The 12,608-nt window shown below is 42.1% G+C and overlaps 1 protein-coding gene across 2 annotated transcripts in view; it reads right to left on the reverse strand.

Annotated features, from left to right (window-relative positions):
- The window catches only part of ECHDC2 (enoyl-CoA hydratase domain containing 2), a 164,484-nt gene that overhangs the window by 29,033 nt on the left and 122,843 nt on the right, over positions 1-12,608 (reverse strand). For both annotated transcript variants that reach the window (XM_078670530.1, XM_078670527.1), the window contains 2 exons: positions 2,048-2,104; positions 1,693-1,880 (listed from right to left, as the gene is read on the reverse strand). In XM_078670530.1, the coding sequence (XP_078526656.1) occupies positions 1,693-1,880; positions 2,048-2,104 (245 nt within the window). The remainder of the gene's footprint in view (positions 1-1,692; positions 1,881-2,047; positions 2,105-12,608) is intronic.

A 12,608-nucleotide genomic window follows, 5' to 3' on the forward strand; every position in this document is an offset into this window, starting at 1 on the left:
ACTGCTTCCGCCCATGAGCACTCTTCTCTTCCTCGCTTTTTAGAAGTAACAACTCTTTGATCTTCTAACCTTCTGCTCCAAATCACGGACATGAAAAAAACAAGCTTTAGTAATTGCATTGGTTTCGCCTATGGGATTCTTAATAAGAGGTATGGGAGCAGTGTATGAGTGCAGGGAGAATTGTATTAATGCTCTCTGTGCAGGGTGAGTGGTGCATGAATGAAGGTTAGTAAGTGTGGGAGTGCACGGTGAAAGTGCCTTAATGCACGGTGAGTGATATGTGTTCAGTACAGAATAAAAGACTTGTGTCAGTGTACATTGTTCACCTAACTATAACGTTACTTTAACCTCTGGTTTATTCAATGAAAAAATAAATGAATAAAAAAGCAGTTTCTCGAAACAACAGTTTTCATTCATCAAGTGAAGAGGAGCAAGAGGAAGAAAGAGAGATGGGGAAAGCAGCTGACAGCGACTGAACAGGAGAAGTGGACACGGTCCTTACCTTCTCTGGACAGGAAGGAAAAGAGAGAGTCCTTTTCCTTCCTGTCCATCCTTCCCGTCCCCGAACGGCCGAGCCTCACGCCGAGGACTCCCTGTTTCTGCCGTCCTGGGACGCATTTTTAAAATAAGAAAGAGTAGGGGAGCAGATTCTAATAAATTGAAATGATGATGTACACATACATCGAGTTCAGACTTCTAAAACGACAAGGATGACGCTCAGTCTGTATACTGATGTGAAGAGGGGGAAAAGAAGTATGTACCGCTGCGATTGTTATGCTAGCCCGTTGTCAAATTTAATTTAATAAAATAAATAAAAATGTGTTTAAAAGCTTTTGATGTAAGACCCTTTGAAAGGATGCAGTGTAGGTGTAATTTTGGTCAAGGGAACATAGTGTACGCTGTAGTGCTACTTTTATTGCACAACGTTGCTGGAGGGTTGGGTTTCTTTTCAATGGGCCATCCGCCTTTCGAAACATCTTTACCCTACCTTTGCAAAGTTAAAAAAAAAAAAAAAAACATCTTCCGTAAGTATACTTTACTTTTTCCCTAAGCACTTCTTATTTATGCTGTTCACCATTTTGTGGCCTGGCTTTATCCTATGCATCTCGAAGTAACAAAGCACGATCGGAAGTGTCTTTTCTAGATCCATTAGATGATTAGAGCAACAAAGGCGCAGAAGAAAAAATCTAATTTACTTGCTGACAAAGTAAAAAAAATAATTATCTTTAACGCTGCACTTTGGCCGCTGTTGGAGCTCTGAACACTGAAGCCCAAGTCCTTCTCTGATGCCATTTTATGTTCCAAAGGTTGAAGATAGCATCCAACTTGGCAGACAACATTTGCAACAAATACAAAACAGGATGAACGGAAATATCCTTGTGGCCCCTTTAAAGTAAAGACTCAGGCACGGGGAAGCAATGCAATGAAGTTCAACTGGAACAGAAATACCTTATTTTGTCAAGAACTAAACTGTCACAAATAGAAAATGCTGCAATTCAATAAAAACCAAATCCAAGTGGGTATATCCAATTGCATATGCTAAAACACTATGTACATACAGTGATAGAAAGACGGCCCATTGCACATCACACAAAGCGTTGATCAGAATTGAATGTAGTGATTCATTAATTAATTAATTCATTTAGTGCACTTTAAGTAAGCCATTAAGAAACAAAGAGATAAGATACTGACCTGAGGAACAATCTCCTCCGCTAAGGCCATTGCCTTATGGTAAGCGGCGTCCCCAGACTCCTTCTGTGCTACTGCGTGGTTAACAAGCCCAAGGGAGAGTGCCTGGTCGCCAGTCACCTGTCTTCCGGTAAAAATTAGCTCTTTGGCAAGACCCAGTCCTATGAGACGTGGTAAACGCTGACTGCCCCCTGCAGACAAACAACACACACCAGATAGTACCTGATAACGCCTATGATGTCATTTCAATTCTATCAACTCTTGGGGAGAGATGTACAATTTGACTAGACCAGGATGGAATCCTGCACCAGTCTCGGACTAAAATCTACAAATAAATAACTAGGTGACAGTAAATTACCTGCACCAGGGAGAAGTCCTCTTGTCGTCTCAATGAGGCCTATTTTTGCTGACGATGCTATTTGGAAACAAAAAGTGCCCATAATAAGCATAGCAAAGTTTCTGCTTTTTTAACACAATTTTCCAGAAACCAATTGAGTGTACACGTCCTATGAGATGACTAAGTGGTTTACTCAATAGTAACATTGACCAGACATATACATGGTAATATTACAGTAACAGGTCAGAAAAACAGCGTATGCGATACCGTACAAAGTTGTGATTGCAGTTTGTTCACATACATGTCAAGAATTACAAAATACAAATCCTGAGTGTGATCACATACACTGTCTGACTCAATATAAAACAATTGAACTTAAACAATTTTTCAAGAACTTGAAAATATGCATTTCATGTATTGCTTTAAATGTTTCATGAGGGGTTTTGCTGGTTTGAGGAGGAAATACAGTTCCATATGAACCCACCAGAGGAAACATGAGCTAGGCATGTTTGATTTCTAGTTAAAGGAAGCACCAGAAAGATTCTGAGGTATAAAATAAACAAATTCCATGACAAATAATCAATATTTGAAGCAAGTATTTCGGGGCATTGGTGTAAAAAGCTTAGTGAATGATAAAACCATTCTAAAGATACTTAATTGTCAAGAGGACAGAGTTGAGGTGCTTGAAGTATAATATTTTACAATAGAAACGTCAGACTACAAAATATCATACCACCACATCAGGAGGTGGTACAGCTTTAATAACCCCTCAATCGATATTGCTTACCATCACATCCTGCCAATTTTGTCAATGCTCTTAGGCAGTGGTGATACATTTTGTGCCTTCTACTTTTACCCTTCAAAATTATCCTCCTCTGTAATTTTCCTGCGTCAGAACCTCCTTGTTGCCTTATCTATTGATGACTTGATCACACGCTATGTATTCAAAGCAATGTAAACTATAATATTGTGTCATGAATGCGTGGATTAAACTTGAATCATTTAAAAGCTAATTTGGAGCTAGCGACACTCAAGCTAGTCTCAGGTGCGGCATACTCTTGATTTACTCTTTGCTCCAGAGTGCTTGGCATCATTTGAACAACCTACTATGCTTGTGCTTGTTGCAGTGGCGGCTGGCAACATTAATTAATGGTGAGCACTCTCAATAAATGCTGCCGGGCACTCCAGACAGAGGCTCCTCTCCCCATGCCGATCCTGGGGGTTGTGCATGGAGCAGGAAGGAAAGGGAGGGACTTTATTCCTTATTTAACGCGAACCCAATCAATCCTGGAGCTCCAGTCCTCTTCGGTTCTGCCACCGGTGCAGAAAGTGTTCTGATAAGCTGGAGATCAGGTGCCACATGTGTAGGTCTTGCTAGCCAGTGGGTGGGGTTGACTCCTGCAGACTCTCTAACAATTAAGGAAAAAGTTCCCACGGGCAAACCCTCCCACTTTTGCAGCACATCCTGTTTGACTTAATGCAACCTGTCCCACAGTGCCCTATTCTAAGTGAATTCCAATATAATAGAATCCTTTTGATTTTGGAAGTGGCTGGTGTCCAAGCCAGGGGAATGCCTAGGGAAAAGTTCAATTCCCTTAATCACAACAAACTGGTTCGAAGACCAGCTCCCTCTCCAATTGAGCTGGTACCATGCTGGCTGCATTGAATCCTCGGATCAAGGGTTTTTCTTCCCCAAGTTTTACTTTAGACTTAATTACCCATGGGTAGGTCACCGCATCTTTCCTGTCAAGATAATGCCATTCCTGAACTAAGAGGAGTCACATGGAGTCCCCTACACTAGTAGATCCCTCCTCAAAACCTTTCTGTTTACTGAGGCTTACAATTAGTCCTGATCCTCACTTTTTTTTCTCCGTTCCCTCAGCACAAGCGCCAAGAAACCTTCAGGTGTTAGTTGCGCTATATTAAATTTTTTTAACATAACATAACATAACACATGTTATGTTATGTTATATGTGGTTTTGTAGCGCGCTCAAATACTCAGGAGTGTCCTGGCGCGAACTCATGCAGAGAAGCATAAGAAGTGTGAATTATAGCGTCATAGTAAAAAGATGAGTTTTTAGTGATTTTTAAAAAAGATTAAGGTCCTGGATGGCACGAATCTGCGCAGGAAGAGCATTCCATGCACTGGCTGCTTTCACGAAGACGGATTGTCTGCCTAGACGTGCCTGGTGAAATCGTGGCCTAACCAGCCGGCACTGGTTAACCGACCGGAGGGGGCGGTTAGGTACATACAGAGAGAAGAGTCTCCTCAGATAGAGAGGTCCTTAACCGTGAATGGCTCTGAATGAAAGAACCAGGGTCTTAAACAGGACCCGTTGGACCACTGGCAGCCAATGCAGACTACGCAGATGCTGCCTTACACTAGACCTCTGCGAGATGTTAAAAAGAAGTCTGGCTACAGCATTCTGGATAATCTGAAGGCACGTGGTCAAGTAGGCGTGGATGCCAATAAACAGGGCGTTGGCTTCACACTCAGGTTTTCGACCTAAAGTCCTTAGCCATTGTTTCTACTCTGGAAGCAGTTTTCATACTTCATTAGGAGAAACACACTAAAAGGGAGCAACTACTGTCAGGCTTATGCCAATTAGCCTACTTGAGCAGTAGGAAGGCAAAGTCTTAACTTTCTAAAAAGTATGTTTACTGAATATTTAACAAAAATCTACCTTCACCATTTAATTTGATTTTTAAAAAATAACTATTAACAATAGTGGTTGAACCATTTCTGTAGCTTATCCCAAACCAAAATTGAAAATAGAATTTTATTTGAACTTTAGTTTTTCTCATAGCATCAGCTGTAGACTTTTACAGTGAAAATTGTGTTTGGGGGCTTGTCACTTTAAGAACATGCCACGTTCTTGCACCTACTTTGTGGGCTAAAAGGCCTACTAAGGGACTACTTACTTAACATTAAAAAAATAGGATACCTGCCTGTTAAAAGGGCTATGCTGAGAGGTCTGTCTGCAGGATTAAAAGCTGCAGCCATCAGGCCACATGTAGACCTGAAACCAGGTTTTTCCCTCGTCAGCATAGTGGATGGTACAATAGTTGCTGCAGTGACATTTAACTTTTCTTGCCATTGGTGAATTTTCCTGCACCAATTACTATTGCCTTACAGTAAAGTTAAATAGTTAACAAAAAATGGAAATGAGCACACAAAAAGGGGGTTGCTCACAAAAGGGATCAATCAATTCTATACATTATGTCACCTTGTAAAGCACCATTATTTGGTCTTTCACAACAATATATATTTTAAGGCTTTCTCCCTTTTTGTGTGCGCCTCTACTGCACACCGGAAAAAGCATGTGATACATCATAACTGATGCTCATGCACGTTTCCCAAATTAAGACAACCAGAATAGTAGGCAGGCCTTCCTCCTGCCTATGAGAGCAACATCCTCTCAAATTGAGATGAACTGATGAATATCTGACCTCTTACAAAATCTAAAGGCAGGGAACATAAAAGGCATAGCTCCTATTGCAGAGGTATGAAGGCCTTTGGACAGGCAGTGTCATTTATCACACCAAATACAGTGAAACAAAAAATAATTAACCAGCTCCTGAGATCAACGTGTGCCATTATAATAAAAGTGACAAGTAACGGAGCCTAACACATTAATAGAAAAGGCCTAAGAACGAACATTAAAATATAGGCACTATGTTCTTCTCAGGCTCTGTGTCCTATTTTGGAAATTATCCTGTTTTACGCTCTGCCAATCAAGGTTAAGGGCTGCTTGTTCTGCCAAAGAAAGGCTTAGCAGCTTCCATTATTTGTGTTTTACTGACATGGTTTAAGAATGTTTTCTTTTCTGTGGTTCTCTTCACCACCAAGGGATTTAGAAAGCTGACATGGCCACTCGGGTATCTGGATGCTAGAGGGTTACTCTTTTTTGCCGGGAATATATACATTATCCTTCCAGTTCAATGGCTGTTGGGAGGTTTTTACATGTTGCTCTGAAAGAAAAACGCTATTTGCTTTTTAAATTAATGTTTTTATACATTATGGTAAATTGGATGCCATATATTGTGTGTGGCTGCATGTGTGTGTGTGTGTGAGAATATATATATACCAGTCAAGTTTATTTTATTTGCTTGGTTACTTGAAACCATTGCAATAAAATACAATAGACAATAAAACCAAGGGCATATAACAATATAAAAGAATATGACTACATGTGTCCGGTATCTACAGCAGATTTGAATAGATTTGAGAATCACCGCCATCAGATAAAGTGTGAGCAGAATTCCAGTCAATTTAACCACACACACACATAATATTTGGTTTATTGGATATATTTGTTACAAATTTTCATTAAATTTTGATTGTATATTGGGTAAAATGTGGAGTAACATTTACCAATGTTGGGGCAAATATGTCCATTGATTTATCTCTGCTAGAATGGTATTGGGTGTGCATATCAGTGTACTTATGCATAGGAACCATTAGAGTTCCCCGGAGCTAACGAGTGGGCAAAGACCAATTGACAAGGAATAGCTCTCGAACAAAAACACGAGCACTCACCATGGTTATAATGTTTACATACGAACCTAGAATATAGTACAATAGAAAAGTTCTAAAAATTAGAAAATAGATGCTAAACATCAAGTCTGGTGAGAAATAGATAGTAACAATGCTGATGATGAAACAGAACAAGTGTATTTGTCTCCTCTACAGTGTGACGGCGAGAGGCACGTCCCAACAGAGTTCCGGGTTCAGAAAAATTTATATGAACTCGTGTAAGTACACTTGACTACACATTGGGCATTATGATAGATTGTTTGTTGATTAGAATGTGAGAGTGTGGTGCTCTCCAGGAAAAAGGACACACGGTCACATGATAGGGTAAGTGTGGGCATTTTTTCGGATGGCTGCTTTTAAATGTGTGTTTGAAATAGGGAGATGGTACACGCATGGTTGAAACTGTTGAGAAATAAAAGGATACACAGAGAGGGGAAACTTGGTTACTACTATGTTCCCTGTACTATGTGTGCTCTATTTAAAACGTTCTCTTTTCTAGGAAGTGGTTCCCTCACAGAAATTCTGGAGAGACCCCAGTGTAAGAAAAACTTACCTACAGACCAAAAGGTAATACTAACCCAAATTGGGTAAGGATTATAACAAAGGTACCAACACCCTGATGAAAGCCAGTGCCACCCATGTGGGGGCCTTGAGTTGGCAGAAACATGTTGGTATTTGCAGTGGGGATATAGGGACCGTCACTTTCCCTTTATACTCCTTTCTTTGCGGTTTTAATCCTTCCAGGGGCCCACAGCCAGAATAAAAATACATATGCTGGCCCTTAGGTTGTTTTAATTAAACAATACTGCATTATATTGGTCTCGCTACAGAGGGGATAGAAATCCTCCCACTCTGGCCTCCTTTTTTGTTTGTGTAATACGTCACGTTAGTTTTCGTGTTGTATGTGTTCTATTACATTTTCTTACTTCCTCTAATCTCATCACTTTTCTTCATCTCCCAAAAAAACTTGCGCTCCATCCAGTGTGTTGGTCTGCACCTGGATGTATGATGCGGCCCAATGATGAAGCATGGCACTGCAAAGTGTGTGAGGGCAGTATTAAGACATGTGTTGTCTTCCCCTAAGTTGTTATATGGTCAGATAAACATTGTACTGATGTGGGCCTTGATGTAATGTTACATGGATCTTCGTTTTGTCTTAGAACTAGGATTAATTTTTTGTCCTGTGTAATAGCACTTCTCTGTTGTGTGAGTTGAAAAAGAAAAGGTTTAACCTCACACACACACAATGTTTGGTTTATTGTATAAATTTGTTACACATTTTCATTAAATTTTGACTGTATATTGGGTAAAATGTGGAGTAACATTTACCAATGTTGGGGCAAATATGTCCATTGATTTATCTCTGCTAGAATGGTTTAATGCATTTTGCCAAAATATCGACACACTGTGTATTCCAAAAGACATAATTCTTCTATGTTGTTTGAAGTATACGGTTGCCATGACAACCAGCCAGTTATAACCTGTCAGCTTTGAAAGAATATAGTTGATGTAACTGTGAGACCAGATGTAGTGAGCAAGGCGGTGAGCTCTGTCGAAACGCGTCTGGGCTGTTGAAACGGAATAAAGAAATCTTACTATGGAATATATTCACAGAGTAAGCGCCTTCTTTGGATTGAAAGTTATGACTGGTTTTGGATATTTGGGATTCACCTTCCTGGGAATCCCTACGCTGACCCTCCTCGCTTCGGTGCTCTGTGTTACCAGGAAATCGAGTGGTATTGCTTTCACAGAGAGAGAAACACAGTGCCCCCTGAAGCCGTTAATCTGGACCAAAATGTACTGACACCGTGCACGGAGCAGCTCAGCCTGACCTCAGTGATTGCTGGAGGGTAATCAGAGTCTCAGGTAAGAGGGTGAGTGTACTGCTTGACAGCGTGCAGGTCCCGCAGTGGTTTATGGGAGAGGTAGTCCCGTAGTGAAGCTAACACGGGCAGTGAATAGCAAAGCGAAATCAAGAATTCCGATAATGGCAGAGGAATGGATTAAGGAGTGGGAAGAGGCAGCTTTGGGCATTTTCAGCACAGCTGATACAACCTCATCCGCCACATCTAAATCTGCAGGCCAGAATGCTGAGCCTACACAGAGTGATGTCAAGAAACTGACACAGGAACTAGAAAAACTCAGCAAAAGTGAAGTCCCTAAGTGGTGGGAGTGTAAATCATCAGAACGATATCTGAATGTGGGGCGGGTGCCAAGAGGACTCAGGATCCTGGTGGCACCAACGTATGAAAACCAAGACCCGGCAATGTTACAAGAGTGGGCAGATAACAGCGCGCAGTTCTACCAGAACATGTTGAATATGCTGATCAAATATGCGCCAAGTGACAGGGAAAAAATCTTAGAATGAATATCGGAAATTTACAAAGAACTAGAGTCACGTGAATATCAGGAAGAAATCCAAAAAACCATGAAGAAATACAAATATGGTTAACAAAATATGAGGAAGGCATAAAAGAAAGGAAAGCGATAAAATTCCAGAGAGATAGAATAGAAATGATTATTTAAATGGAAGAATCTATACATTTTCAAGGAAATTTGGAAATATAAGGTGCCAACAGCTCTCAGCAACTGCAGGTAACCCAAACAAAAATGTGGAACAGAGCGAATCCGAATGGAGTTCGGAGATAGAATCGGATTTAGAGAGCAATGCAAGTAGAAACCCAATGCGCAAGGCACCAACACCAGTGCAGGAGTTTTTTTTTTAACGCATGTAGCGGATGATGATCCTGCGCCCACGGCCACCTCGCCAGGAATAGGTAAAGGGCAAACAACAAAACCAAAAACAAAAAACAGACGCAGAAAGGACAGACGCTGGGGAAACCACAGAACCAAAACAAACAAAAACACAATACAGACTAAACAAACGCAGATAAAGCAAAACATTGACATTGACAACACAGTGATTAATTTAACCAACATGGAGCTTAACACTAGAGAAAAGGAAAGGTTATCTCTTGGACTCACGTACTGTACAGAAACTAACTTTGACTATGAACAAACGAGAATCGACCTCTTCCAATTTGTGCGAAAGTTAAAACTACAAAAATACTTTATCAATACAAACAAAAAGGCTGCAGAAACACCGGCTGACACTGCTCAAAGCGGCTCTCTGATGACAGCAGACATTGGTTTACTCAGAGACCTCACAAGTTTGGATCAAGAAGAAACACTCAGTCAAATATCGCCCAGTGAGGCAGCTGCCAGATCTGAGTTCAACATTTATCAATCAGTGCGCACACCTTTTAAGCCTAAATCAATCTTCATACCAGTGTTACCTAAAGATGGTCTTGATTTATTTGCGGACAATGTAATTAAAGACCTAAAAACTTTGTCACTACAAAGTAATAGGGAATTAAACACTAGAAATCACAAACAGAGACTAGAATACAACAACTTGATCACGAAAATCCAAGCCGGACCGGACATCGTTGTGAGATGGTCAGACAAGGGAGGGAACATAGTCTTGTGGCCACTGACTATGTATAATGACGAAGCTCTGTCGCAATTGCAGGACCAAGAATGTTACAATAGGACCCGTCTAACAAACATTGTGGGGATAAAGGAAAGATATCACAATGAACTGTACCGATGGAGAGGAACAGGGCTCATCAGTAAACCTGAATTTGACTTCCTGAAGAATGATTACCCCATAACCCCCCAGTTATACCTTATACAAAAGGTGCACAAAAACGCAGAACAGTCCCCGGGGAGACCCGTCATCTCTGCCATAGGGAGTCTTTTTGAGAATACAAGCATTTTGTATTCAAAAGCAATGTGTATTCAGGAGCGCAGCGGACGAGCGCAGCGGGCGCGACGAATGCGCGCCGAAGTCGCGCATAAGTCAAGCCCGTCTGCGCCCGTCCGCGGCAGACCGGGGCCTGGGGTCAGAATCCCTGGTCAAAATTACAAATACTCCTCCCTAGAGCTATTACAACTCAGACCCTCAGATAATGCGGTACCCGCCCCACCTGCTTACGCCTTAAAGCGTGCCGCCACCTATGGTATTTTGAACCCCGAGTTCATCACCGACAAAGCCACCAGGCCTAGTCCCTTTTTCTCTCCCTCACCCTCTCTTGACTTAGAGACCACTCTCAAATGCTTTTACTTAAACATTAGGTCCATGGTTAAACACCATATGGACATTTTCCTCCTGCTTCAAGCCAAGCAACCTGATATCCTACTCCTCACAGAGACTTGGCTTAATGCAGACTCTTTGCCCGACATTTTAGCAGCAGTTCCCTCTAATGATTACATTCTGCATGCTGACAGACCTGCTGACAAAAGGGGCGGAGGGGTTGCTGCGATCATTCACAACTCCCATAAAGTCTCTCTTTTACCGCCCCTCGACCTCATAGGATCAGATAACCTGATTTTTAAAATGGACACCAATAGTGGATCTCTTCTTATGATCCTCATCTACCGTCCCCCTCAAAACATGCCCACTTTCGCGGCATCTTTAGCAGAACAGCTTGCCCCTCTAATAATCTCTCACAAAAAAATCGTGCTGCTGGGCGATTTCAACCTTTGGCTGGATTCGGATGAGTTAAGACACTCAGGCAGCAGCGCTGAAAGAGACTCTTTTAGACATGAATCTTACCCAACAGATACATCTCCCAACCCATGAAAAAGGGCATAGCCTTGATCAAATCTGGTCTCAGAACATCTTCCTGGCTATCAATTCCATCACGCCCTGCATCTGGTCGGATCACTTTTTGATCAACTTTACCATGATTACCGGAAAAAGTAGGAGGCCCCCTTCTCAGAAAGGAGGAAAAACCAGAATATGGAAGAATGTCGACATTCCCGCTTTTATTGACACCTTAACTACTTCCCTTCCCCCATTAGACCAGGATATCGAAGAGATCGAAGAAGCCTTTTCTAGGTGGCTACTTCAGGCAGCTGACGCACACGCCCCCTGTACCAACTTTCCCCGCTCTCGCCCCAATGACGCTCACAGGTGGTTTCCACCCCTTTTGAAAACTTTGAAACTTGAAGTCCGTCAAATGGAGCGAAAGTGGCGAATAGCGTACTCAGAACAAGATAGAGCCAACTATCACAAGGCCCGAAAGGACTATCAAAAACGTATCCATAAACATAAAACAGACTATTTCTCGAAAAAAATCCTTAATGCCCACAATAAATCAAGAGAACTGTTTAACATCGTGGAAAACCTTAGCGGCAGCGATAGAACTTCTCTCCCGGTGGTCCCCACTCAGGAGCTCTGCAACTCGTTAAACTCCTTTTTCTTTGACAAAATCTGCACCATTAAACAAAGTATCCCCACCACTCAGTCCCCCCTCCTTCTGGCTGACACCTCTCACAATTCTGCGACCTTGGAATTTTTTCCCCCTATTGATAGTCCCATCTTATCTAAACTCCTTGCCAAGGTTAAATCAGGTTCCCCTGATGACATTTGCCCCCCTCACATTCTGAAAGAAGTGGGAACCAGCATTCCTGCGGGCATACTTTCAATGCTGAATGGATCGCTCGCACAAGGTAAAGTTCCAGACAATTTTAAAAAGGCCCTCTTTATTCCCCTGATAAAAAAAGCAGGAGCCAATCCGCTAGATCCGCTTAACTACAGGCCCATATCCTTGCTGCCTTACTGCGCCAAACTACTGGAGGCTCATGTTTGTGACAGCATTTCCAAATTTTTGGAAGAATCAGAATTTCCCGCACCTAACCAGGCGGGCTTCCGCCCTTGTCATTCCACTGAAGCAGTCATTCTTTCGGTGCAGAATACTTTGAGGCGGAATGTGGATGAGGGGACCCACTAGGCTCTGGTGTTACTGGACCTCTCAGCTGCGTTCGACACGGTCGACTATACCATCTTGGTCGACCGTTTCGAGCAGGCAGGTCTCAGGGGCCCTGCGCTGAGTTGGATCCGCTCGTTCATCACTGGCCGTACTCAATCTGTCAGACTGGGTTCCTTCACTGCCCCCACTATACCTACCATCTGTGGAGTACCTCAGGGCTCCTCTTTGTCACCTTTGCTTTTTAACTTGTATCTACGCCCCCTTCTGT

Source organism: Lissotriton helveticus, chromosome 1_2 (genome assembly GCF_964261635.1).
Source record: "Lissotriton helveticus chromosome 1_2, aLisHel1.1, whole genome shotgun sequence".
NCBI classification, from domain to species: Eukaryota; Metazoa; Chordata; class Amphibia; order Caudata; family Salamandridae; genus Lissotriton; species Lissotriton helveticus.